At 40.8% G+C, this 12,905-nt stretch overlaps 1 protein-coding gene across 1 annotated transcript; it reads left to right on the top strand.

Moving 5' to 3' along the window:
- The first annotated feature begins 9,090 nt into the window (after window positions 1-9,090).
- On the top strand, window positions 9,091-10,038 carry LOC137004173 (olfactory receptor 52B2-like). Its single transcript, XM_067364373.1, has one exon. The coding sequence runs from the start codon at window positions 9,091-9,093 to the stop codon at window positions 10,036-10,038; it is 948 nt and encodes a 315-aa protein (XP_067220474.1).
- Window positions 10,039-12,905: the final 2,867 nt, after the last annotated feature.

Genomic DNA, 12,905 nt, shown 5'->3' with positions numbered 1-12,905 from the left:
GGTGAGCGCTCTGGAGGCTGGTAAGGGTGTGGCTCAGGGAATAGGGAGCCTCCAGAGCAGTACCATGGCGGATCAGGCAGTTCAGGGGGCCATGGCGGCGCAGGCAACTTAGGGGCCTAGAGCGGTGCCAGTAACTCAGGAGGTCATGGTGGCGCAGCCTCCGTGGCCTCGGCCCCAATGGCCATGGGTATATGGCCCCCCCAAAAAAATTTTTTTGGGAGGAGCTATAGGTCTCTGGGTTGGAGTGGGGTCTGGATTGGGCTCACAGGCTGGAGCAGAGTCTGTAAGGAACTCAGGGACTGGAGCCATCACTGGATGTTGGTCAGGTGCTGGAGCCAAGTTTAAAGCGGACTCTGAACTGAGGTCAGGGACTGGATCCTGAGTGAGGAAGAGATACAGAGCCGTGGAGGCAGCCATCTTGACTGAGGGCTCAGGTGTGGCAGCGGCCATCTTGACCGAGGGCTCAGGCGTGGCGGCGGCCATCTTGACTGAAGGCTCAGGCATGGCGGCGGCCATCTTGACCGCGGGCTGAGGCGTGGCGGCAGCCATCTTGACCGCGGGCTGAAGCGTGGCGGCGGCCATCTTGTGACAAGGCTCTGGGGTGGCGGCCATCTTGTGACGAAGCTCTGGAGTGGCGGCCATCTTGCGACGAGGCTCTGGAGTGGTGGTCATCTTGACCGAGGGCTCAGGCGTGGCGGCGGCCATCTTGACTGAAGGCTCAGGCATGGCGGCGGCCATCTTGACCGCGGGCTGAGGCGTGGCGGCAGCCATCTTGACCGCAGGCTGAGGCGTGGCGGCGGCCATCTTGTGACAAGGCTCTGGGGTGGCGGCCATCTTGTGACGAAGCTCTGGAGTGGCGGCCATCTTGCGACGAGGCTCTGGAGTGGTGGTCATCTTGCGATGAGGTTCTGAAGTGGCTCTGTGCTTATGCGTATTTAAATGTCTGAAGAAAAAAAAAAACATTATGTGGCTGAAGACACTGCATAGTTGTGATATATGACAGGCATTGAGCACGTCCGTCTCGCAGCCAAAGGACAAAAGCACAGCTTGAATCTGGCAGTTATGTGACATCTCTGAATGATCTAAATCTCATATGTGGGACCATACTCTCTGGGACACAGAAATAAAAATCCCATTTGTGGGACCGTACAGCTCAAAAGGTTAATCAGTTTATTTTCATTAGTCACAAGACAAAACTTTACTTAAAGGTGCTAAAGAGGATCTTTTCGTCGACTGAGAAACCAAAGACTGTTAGTGAGTTTTTGAAATGAGCACATGAATAAGAACAACCCCCCTCCTTCACAGCTCATTTTGAGGAACGCCTCCCAAAACTCGTGCACGAGTATTGGAACACGAGTGTTTACCACCGGCATTCGCTGTGTCGTGTTAATGGATTCATTATGTCGGACTCACCGCAGGTAACTTATAATCTGCAGTTGTTACTCCTGTCTCCTGACAAAAACATTGCATGCGGCGCCTGTAGAGTGTGGAAAGTTACTGGAGCGCGCAGCTGCGCTCGTCTCTCACAAGGAACGTCATGGCAGTGATTGACAAGCCAGAGAGCCATTCCGCACACGTCTTTCACAAGGAACGTAATGGCAGTGATTGACAAGCCAGAGGGCCAATCATTTACGCGATGATCGAGTAAACGATTGGCTGATGTTTTTAAGGCCCTACCTCGTGCACAGATGATGTATATTAATATTATTCCTTTCAGTGCACCTAATAAATAGTCTTTTATCAGTTAGAAAAGACAGTTTCAAGTAATATTGCAAAAATGTATAAAACAAAACATCCTCTTTAGCACCTTTAATGTAGGTCAATATAATAATTTAATAATTTTTGCTTTGTTACTTAACTTTTACCATGAACAAAAGCTAAATTTGCTTTAATATATAAAAAAAGTTCACTTAAAATAAAACAAAACATTGTCAGCTTAGTTTAGTTGACTTACTAGGAATATTCTCTTCAGACCTTGATGTTTATTGTTGTCAGGTTCACCAGTCACCATGCCTGTTTCCTCTTATGCACTGCACTTCCCACAATCCTCCCTGATAATCACCTGCACGCACTTCCCAATCACACACCTGTCTGCCATCATCCTAATCATCTCTCCATAAAAGCCAGCACCACATGCACAGACTTTGTCTGGTCTCGTTCTTACGAACTTGGAATATTGTTGCTTGTTACTCACCTGGATTGACTTACCTGTATTCTCTTCCTGTGCTCCATTCAACTGTTCCTGCTTCTCTTGATTCCCCTCTCCTCCATCATTGTCTGCTCAAATCCTGCAAATATAAGAGACATTACTATCATCAGTAATCATCAAGGTGTGTGTGGTGCCCTTGCCTGTCAGGACTGTTTCTATCCTCATCCACTCTGGTTGTTGTGATTTGCTTAATTTGCTTTAGCTTCATCCTGTTGGATAATAAATTGTTTCATCTTTGTACTCATCATTCTCCTGAGTCTGTTCCGAGACAATTGTAATGTCATTGTCTTTTTAAAATATGCATCTCCTACTTTGACCAAAAAAAACAAAAAAAAAACACCCAAAAAACAAAGACTTTCACTGCCAGTTAGGCTAGCCGGTATGCATTTTACACATCAACACTTGAGGAAAAAAACACTAAAATTAAAGTAAATTATGGACTTTTTTTAAACCCTGTGTAAACTTTATGTAACTTTAACCACATTAATGTAGAGTTTTGTGAAACTTGAGCTTAAGTCCGGTAGGAATACAATAAGATCATAAACAGGTAGCTATTTGATGTTGTTGGTAATAATAATGAAAAACATCTCGGGTTACTTGTGTAACCCATTTCCTCTGAATAGGGAATGAGACTCTGCGTAGCATAGGACACAATGGGAATGCCCTTGGGGCAGTGCTGATTATCTGAACCCATATAGAATCATGCCATTTAATTGGCTGATGGTGCAGGCCCCTCCTCTGTGGCACCACGTCATTCTTATACAGTGAACACGCTATCTGCTCCTCAGATTTTCTCTTGGACGGTGATAGCCATGACACAAACTCCCAAGGTAGTTGCAGCCACTCTAGCAATAAACTTATTCTGCAGGAATGTCAGCCCTGAACCAACCAGGCAGCTGACTGGGTCCACTGAATGAGTTGAACACCAAGACTCAATGACCTTCTGCTTAGAAAAATACAGCAGTCTAGTAGAAGGCGCTCAAGCATTATCAATGGTTTCCTGCACATTAGTGGGAAGACAAGAAGACACTGTCTCTAGTGATTGCCCCAGATCGGCCATAGCCACAACCTCCATGTCTCAGGTAGAGGATGCCAAAACCTGGAACTGAGACAACAGATCTCTCCTGATAGGAATCTGACATGAGGACCCCTCCACCAGGGAGCTCAGTTCCAAGAACCACCTCTGGGATGGTCAGAATGGGGCTACCAGGAGACAGATTCCACACTCCCTCACTCTGCAATGGACTGCAGGAATTAACTTGACTGTAGAGAATGCATACTGTCTCAAAACCCAAAACCAGCCACAGATGAGCGAAGGTATCTATCCCCAGAGGTATCGGAGACAAGGAGAATAACAGATGGCATGGCATCAAGCCCTGTAATGCAAGGAGACACACTGCTGCCTCGCCAAACATGCTCCAAATTTGAGCCACTGCTGCTACGTTCAAGTCACCTGGAACATGGTAGCATAAGCGCCAAAACAATTGCACAAAAGAGGCTGATGACAGTGAAATAGCTGTCACATCAACCAAATTGCCACTATCAGTCATGAGAAAAACTGTCTGCTCACTCTGAAGCCACTATGGCATTAGTGTTTAAAACAGCTTGCCATAGGATATTAGGCCTACTCTTGTATGTGAACTCGTCCACTCATTTGTTCCAGCTCAAAGCAGCAGTGGAGCTGAAAAAGTAATTATTCGGGCAGACTAATGTTTGGTAGCATGAAGCGCCAAAACCAAAGTTCACAACAAAATGTTTGCTGCAGAATTTAGTCTGCGCCTAAAACAGTCACATTACACAAGTGTTGGAAGCGTAAGTGCCAAATCAAATGCATGTGCCTGCATTAAAGCAGCACATAAAGTGGAGAAAGAGAGAGAAATGTCTGCTCACTCTGCAACCATTATGGCATTAGTGATAAAACAGCTTGCCACAGGAAGTTACTTTAAATACATGAACTTGTCCACTCATGTGTTCCAACTCAAAGCAGCAGCGGAGCTGAAATATATATAGTATTTAGTCAGGTAGACTAATGCTTGATAGCATAAAGTGCCAAAACCATAGTCCATGACGAAATGTCTGCTACATGACTCCTCCACACCTAAAGCAGTCACATGACACAAAAGTTGAAAGCGTAAGCACCAAATCAAATGCACGTGTCTGCATTAATGCAGAAAGTAGAGAGAAATAGGAAAAACTGTCTGCTCACTCTGCAGCCACTATGGCATAGTGATAAAACAGCTTGCAATATGAAATTACTCAATATGTCACTCGTCCATTCATTTGTTCTGGCTCAAGCAGCAGCAGAGCAGAAAGAAATGTTTTTTTTTTTTTTTTTTAGGCACCAAAACCATAGTGCAAGACAAAATGTCTACCGCAGAACTCCGTTGCACAACACAAGAGTTAGAAGCGTTAGCGCCAAATCAATGAACTCAAACAGACGCATGAGTGCTGCCAGCATTTCTTTAGAGGTTGCAGAAGCGGAAGGTCAGCTTGTCAGTGCTCAGACCATACGTTTGCATGGCTGTCATCCCAGAAAGAAGCCTCTTCTGAAGCTGGCTCACAAGAAAGCCCGCAAACAGTTTGCTGAAGAAAACTTGTCCAAAAGCATGAATTACTGTAACCATGTCCTGTGGTCTGATGAGACAAAGATAAACTTGTTTGACCCAGATCGTGTCCAGCATGTGTGGTGATGCCCTGGTAAGAAGTACCAAGGAAATTGTCTTGCCTGCATGGTGGTGGTAGCATCATAGTCTAGGGCTGCATGAGTGCTGCTGGGACTGGGGAACTGCACTTCATTGAGGGAAACATGGATTCCAAAATGTACTGTGACATTCTGAAGCAGAACATGATGCCATCCCTTCAGAAACTGGGCCGAACGGCAGTTTTCAACATGATAACGGCCCCAAACACACCGCCAAGATAACTGCCTTGCTGAGGAAGCTGAAGGTGGTGGAGTGACCAAGTATGTCTCCAGACCTGAACCCTATTGAGCACCTGTGGGGCACCCTCAAGTGGAAGGTGGAGAAGCACCATGTGTCTAACATCCAGCAGCTCTGTGATTTTTATTATGGAGGAGTGGAAGAGGATCCCAGCAACAACCTGTGCAGCTCTGGTGAATTCCATGCCCAGGAGGATTAAGGCAGTGCTAGATAACAGTGGTGCTCACACAAAATATTGACACTTTGGACACAGATTTGACATGTTCAATCAGGGTGTACTCACTTTTGTTGCCAGTTATTTAGACAGTAATGGCTGTATATTGAGTTATTTTTGAGGACAGTAAGTCTGTATTACTATACAAGCAGCACACTGACTGCTCTAAAGTATATACAATTTTAATTTCTATAGTATTGTCACTTGAGAAGATATACTACAATGGTTGCTCTCTACAGCATTGAGCTCAACATCTGATCTCCAGGCTTTCACATGAAGTGCCTCAGCCACTTCATTTCCACAGATTGATGGGAGAGAGTGGATGAATCTTTTTTTTTTTTTTTAACCCTCAGGGGTCTGAGGCTGATTTGGGGCCTGGAGAAGTTTTGACATGCCCTGACATTTGTGCTTTTTACAGTTGTTCATAAACATATTAATGGAAAAAGTGTCATTACACTGTATTCAGCACAATCTAGGCTACAATAATATGTAAGGAACATGTATGTACATGTTTGTATTTTTGAAGAATAACGTTTATGTGTTGTTATTGAAAAAACAAAAAAACTTAAGTCACTGAAATAAAGCCAAAATATATATATTAAATCTTTGTTCACAAGATTTCTGGGTATTTGAGGTTGTAGACTAGAGTTTTTGCTTCAAAATGATGTAAAAATCGCCCTGCCTACTCGTTCATATAAAACAATATATTGATTTAGTTTTTGTAAGACACTTTTTGTCAAGAAACACAGTATCTGTGGAGGCATGAATCTTCATGAATATTGCTGTGATTTACACCTGTGAAGACAAAAGATTTGCATAATGAGCTGTAATGACCTGCATAATAATGAGCCCTTTCAGTCAGGTAAGCTGTAAAAAAAACCCTCTGTGATCATGTCTCAAGCTCATCATGGTGTATATCAAACATACAGAAAAAACAGCGATACTGTGAAATATTATTACCATTTAAAATAATGGTTTTCAATTATATACTTTAAAATAAAATGTATTTCCATAATGCAAAGCGTCTGAAAATTCATGTTACCTCTATGGCTTTTCATATAGCCTTTTAGCTTAAAAGCATGCACATTTGGAGGAATATTGATGGATTCTCATGTTTATGTCGATTTTCTATACAGAGGAGTAATATTTATTCAATATTTATTGTCATCACTATGAGCATTGGATACTGTGTTTTCAATTCATACTTGCAGCCGGAGGGCACTCTGTAAACCTTTAGTCCACAAATTAGTCTAAAGAAGAACAGGCCATGTGACATTCCAGGAACTAACAGAGGCTTCCAGAGATCGCTAACCATGCCTATAACATGCAGATAAATGCTTTTCAAGACAATAAATATGCGATTGAGATGATGTATACATGTATTGCCTCAGCAATGAATAGCGCTCGTTCCATGGGCGTGGCTGCATTAGCGGATAATGAGCTGAATCATGGCCACCTGACATGTGTCTCTCTTCATACAGATTACATAAACAGAGAATTTTTGTTTTTGATTTGACTTACATGATTTAAAACCTGACAAGGGAGCATACTCAATAACCACACCAAAGGTTAACTATTCCGCTCAACCTGAACCATGATGGTGCAAGGCAGATAAGCACAGAGCTATAAGCGAAGTACTCAAATAAAACCTTGTTCTAACAAGCGAGTACTATCAGCATGACCCTAAAAATACTACAGGGTGGAGACCTACCAGTGGGACTCTTACCATGACAGCATTGGTATCTGCACTCAACCCTAGGGGACACATCTACTCTCCAAACCTTATACGAGAGGCGACCAGCTACTCTACCATGAGGTGGCTATGAAGGCAGCCTGACTAGGGACAGCCATTGACATGTGTACTAGACAGAGCGGTGGCCTTAAAAATACTCCCATTCTGGGAGGAAGCCAACTCACTCAACATAGCAATTACATTCTCTGATGAATAGCTGAAATGAGTGGTGGCCTCACCAGTGAATAAGCAAAGCCAACACACTCGCTTAAGAAGACCAAAACGTTACTTCAATATCGTTCTTGCCATTGTACAATGGGAATCTTAGGGCCATAAAAACTCCATGAGTTAAAAAGAATTTTTCACTAGGTAAATCCCCACAAACTCTATACAGGGAACAGTGGCCTACAACAAATACTATTTGCTATTTTAAAAATAGCACAAGACTACGCAGTTCAACCTGCGGCCCATAGAATGGAGACCTACCACCATAGAAAAAAGTGGGGTCTACCAGCCTTTCAGGCCTGAAAGGGCACTCTCACTATCAAAGCCAAGGTGGACCATCAGAAAGCACATAGTTCATCATAGGCCCAGTCTTAGGCCTGATGTCAGAAGTGCAGCGCAGGCCTGAAAGGGCACTCTCACTATCAAAGCCAAGGTGGACCGAGGAAGAACGGTGAGGGTAGTTCTGGTCACCATCAGAGGGAGGCGATCCATCACCAACGCTGGATGCTTTGCACAGGATCACCTCCCTCAAATCCTTCTTCTTTCTAGCGTCCCACCTTCTCTGCAACCTAGTCCTCTGTGGAGGGGGCACACGAAAGGCTACACTACCTATTTGGCCCCGTCTCTGACTGTCTTAAATCCTGCTGAGAGCACCATTGCCTCTCCGAACTTCCCAACTATTATTCTGTGAGGGCATAAGATATATATATATATATATATATATATATATATATATATATATATATATATATATATATATATATATATATGAATAATAAAACAAAAACTTATGCCTAAACTGCATATATCTTATGACAGTAAAAAATATATACTTTTTTTCTCTCTTTTTAATCAAAGTGAGGGAGTGATTTCTTTAAAAAAAATTGCTACTTTGTGTTGCTGTAACCTGTTTCATCAAACCCAACTTTAACTGAAGATTCAAGATGGACTTTGCTTTAAATACCACATCATAAAATTAATTTTAGTTGGATCGCTAATCATCCACATTGACCATTGGTGCATGGACCTTGAATCAGCTCTAAAGTATAATTTCCTGTATGAATTATTGTCTTAAAGATTATGTCATTTGTTTTGTTTAAAACTTCATTGTGCGCATGCTACATAATGATATCTATTCCCATTGTTAACCCAGTGTATACAAAGTGTTTTCTCTCTAGCATGGCCCATGCATATAAATCAGATTATAGATGACATTAACAAAGTACTTTCCATTTGCAGTAAAGAATAAACGCTTAAGGTAGCTAAATATTACTTATGTAGCTTTTGACATGTTACCGATATAAGCTATTACAAATGTGAACAAGTTAAATTCATTAGACATTACAAATGGATGAAAATCAGAATAAACATTCTACATTATTTAAAATCTCACAAAACTACAGTTAGTTTGAAAACATTTTTTAAGAGCATTAAGTATTAAAATGTAACTAAAGTAATTTAGATCATCAATCTTCTGACATGTCTGTCTTGTATATTCTGTTATGAGATTTTTTTTTTTTTCATTTTTTTTTTTTTTTTTCATTTGTCATGAAGGATTTAACCTGCTGTTTAAAATTATTGCTTCTTTTTTCCAGGCTGCAAGAACTATGAGGATGGATATGTCAGAAAAAAAGGGATGATGTAGGTCCATTTTGGAAAGAAACAAAACTTCAAAGTTCTAATGAGATTTAAATAATTCATCCTAAATTAAAAAGAAACCTGTAAATAAGCATTATTAGCTTGTGGATACAGGTTTTTCAATAAATTGACCATGTACCCAAATGGATCTGTCCTCTCAGTGGTCTTGACTTTGCACTCTTTAGAACTCTCTCAGACAAGCATTTATCCTGCATTTATATTTGGAACAGTGGCATATTTCATTATCTTACTCTCCAATTTAACACTTGTTGTCACCATTTGTGAAAACAGGAATCTTCATAAACCAATGTACATACTGTTACTTAACCTGCCTATCAGCGATGCAATGGGCGCTACAAGCCTTTTTCCTCAGCTGCTGTATAATATATGGTCTCAGGACAGATCAATATCCTACCCTGCATGTTTGCTTCAAGGCTTTATTATACACATGTATGGTGGTGCCTCTCACGTAATTCTTACTGCTATGGCATTTGACAGGTATATCGCCATCTGCTTCCCATTGAGATATGGAGCCATTATGACTACCAATAACCTAGTGAGAATCATAAGTGTGATGTGGCTCCTTCATTTTATTATTATATTTGTACTTTTCTGTCTTCTGATGCCTTACCAGATTTGCCAGACATACATGGCAGATCTTGTCTGTTACAACCCATCTTTAATGAAAATCATGTGTGAAGACACAACAGTAAACAATATCTATGGACTGTTTATTTTAAATTTATACCACTGCATTTCGCTTTCTGTGGTGGCATTTACATATATTCATATATTGATCACTTGTGTTACTAATAAGCAGTCTGATACAAACATTAAGGCACTTCAGACATGTGGTACTCATTTAGTGGTCTTCCTGTTCTTGGAATTCAACACTTTTTTTCCTCTTATCGCACATCGAACTGAGAGTGTTCCAGCTCACCTACGCAGGGTGTTTTCTATTTCTATTCTTGTGTTTCCTCCCATTGTGAATCCACTTATTTATGGGTTTAAAACTAAGGAAATCAGACAGAAATTTGTCACCTGTTTAAATAGAAAGAGGAACAGAAACAGCGTGCAATAAAATGTTATATGTTGATTGTGATGATGATTTGATAAAGTGATCATACTGTATGATATATTAAAATTATTATTAGCTATATTATATGTATCTCACATTTGATAAAATATATATTATATATTATGTGTTTGATTTTTTTCATCCTTCACAAGTTGTTGTGCACAATTTCCATATATTATTCACTTTATCTCTAACAACCTACAAGAAATAAAAGAGCTTTTTGTAGAGTTTTTAATCTTTGCAATGTATTCAATTCAATTCACATTTATTTGTATAGCGTTTTTCACAATACATATTGTTCTAAAGCAGTTTTGCAGAAAATTCATGTTTCTACATTACAATTTAGAGTAATCTGTGATCAGAGGTGACTGTGTCCAAGTAATGTCCATATGTCAGAAATGTACATATAATACAAATCACATAGCTAACATCATGTAACATCCCAGCTAACATTATGTATTAATTTATGCAGAAATAATGTTCTGTCATGACAACTTTTGGAGTGTTTAAATAGATTTGCTACACTGCTTCTGTACACTGAAAAAATTATACTTTGGACAAACCTAAAAAAAACGACATGTATAAAGCCAGAACACCAACTTTGATGACACCCGATAGTGATGTGTAAATTTGTTGTTTCTCATTATCACCAACAACATCAAATGGCTACCTATTTATGATTTTACTGTGTTCCTACCTGACTTAAGCTCAAGTTTCACAAAACAGTTTTACATGAATCTGGTTAACAGTCAGAAGTCGGGAAAGGTGCTTGCATAAATATATGTCAGTTTTTCTTGTTGAAAACATTTGGACAAAATCTCATGATGTAATAAATGAAGATGCAGCCCCAAGGCATGGCAGGGAGACAGAGTGTCTCGTTCCCTGTTTTCAGGGAACCTTGGTTACATGCATAACCTGAGAAGTCCACTTTCAAAAAACAGAACTCGCACTGCGTCAAGTGCTATGGGGTACAGTATACCCCATAGAGTGGAGTGCATGCCAAAGGATAGCAGTGACAACTGTCAGAACATGCAGTTTCAACTGAAATTCCAAAACTACTCACCCTACGGGTTACACCTGAACTGTCAGTGATGCAAATCCCTATGGTCATTGCACAAGATATAAGCTTTAAAGAGGCCTCCATAATAAATAGAGACCTACCAAGGCCGCTAAAAGAGTTGAAACCAACAGCTTCAAATAGAAGGGACCCCTTTAAGGGACTGGAGATCCCAAGGGAACCCCAGCCAGTTACTTTTCAGGGGAACATAGTCGACCCTGAATGCCACCAGGGAGGCCAACCTGGTCTCACTCTCTAGAGACCTAGTCTTGCCAGCAACCTGTCTGTTTCCTAAACAAAGTCTCTGAAACACGTGCCTTCAGAAGAGGCAACCAGAAAGAGGGACTGCAAACTGGTAGTAAACCAACTCAGACCAGATCATAGAGATGGGCATCCTGGAGAGCAGGACTCAGCATATCGCTTTCTAACCCTTGCACCTGGGAGAGTTATTCTGCTCAATCCTAGGATATACACAGCATTTATTTTTCAAAGCACTGAGGAGGCTGTGCACTCTTAAGGGGACCCTGGTGAGGTGAGTACTCCTAGCCTGAGGGCTGATCTTACCGGGAGGCCTCACAAGAGGCCTTCAACCATCTGACCAGACTTAGGGAGCTAAGCACTCTAAGACAACCCTTAGATGAAGGAAGTATCAAGCTCAACCTAATAGGTAGACTAGGCTGTAGGCTAAAATTAATGGGCTCCCAGAGGGAGCCACCAGCAGGAAAGTGATCCACTTTAGCCATGCTAGGATGTGTACTTGCTTTCAAGGAGGCCTGTCTCAGGGAGGCCTCCTGAGGCCAGTGTAGCAAATTAGCTCAAAAGGAATATTAATAATTAATCATGACTAGTTATAATTAATTATAAATATTTGGATCAGTTAACTCCCTCGGGTCGGCAGTCACGCCGGCAAGACCACCGCATTTTTTTTCTAACCAGTGTGAAAGAGACTCAAAATACTCTGTCAATGTTGCACATACAATTAAGAGCTATACACCATTTTAATATGTGGAATATCTTCTTTTATTTGTGTACACTCAGAGTAAAAACAAAATGTTGTGCTTTTTGCAAAATAAAGAAAACTAACATGATGCGTGATCTCTCGTCTCCCTCTGAATGAAGTCCAATCTGATAGTTCTCAGAAAATTAACTGTAACTTAGTGAATACTAATCACAAAAAAAGAGACTTATATGGTTTTAAATCGTGTAAGTCAAATCGAAAACAAAAATTCTGTGTTTATGTAATCTGTATGAAAAGAGAGCCATGTCAGAAGTCAGTGATTCAGCTCATTATCTGCTAATGCAGCCACGCCCACGGAGCGAGTGCAATTCAGACGCAAATTCAGAGGCAATACATGCATACATCGTCTCAATCGTGTATTTATTGTCTTGAAAAGTGTTTATCTGGATGTTAAAGCCATGGTTAGTGAACTCTAGAAGACATGCAGTTAATTCCTGGTTCTTCTTCTTCTTTATATGGATTTGTGGCCTAAAGGTGTACAGAGCGCCCTCTGGCTACAAGTATGAATTGTATCCAGCACTCATAGTGATGATATATAGAATAAATATTACTCCTCTGTATAGAAATTTGACATAAACACATAAGAATCCATCAATATTTCTCCAAATGTGCATGCTTTAAGCTAAAAGCCTATATGAAATGCCACAGAGGTGACATAATTGTTCAGACACTTTGCATCACAGAAATACATTATATTTTAAAGAATATAATAGAATACCATTATTTTAAATTGAGCTGAGACATGATTACAGAGGGTTTTTTCACACCCTACTTGACTGAAAGGCCTCATTAATA

Source organism: Chanodichthys erythropterus, chromosome 17, assembly GCF_024489055.1.
Source record: "Chanodichthys erythropterus isolate Z2021 chromosome 17, ASM2448905v1, whole genome shotgun sequence".
NCBI classification, from domain to species: Eukaryota; Metazoa; Chordata; class Actinopteri; order Cypriniformes; family Xenocyprididae; genus Chanodichthys; species Chanodichthys erythropterus.
This window is presented reverse-complemented; position numbering and strand designations above follow the sequence as displayed.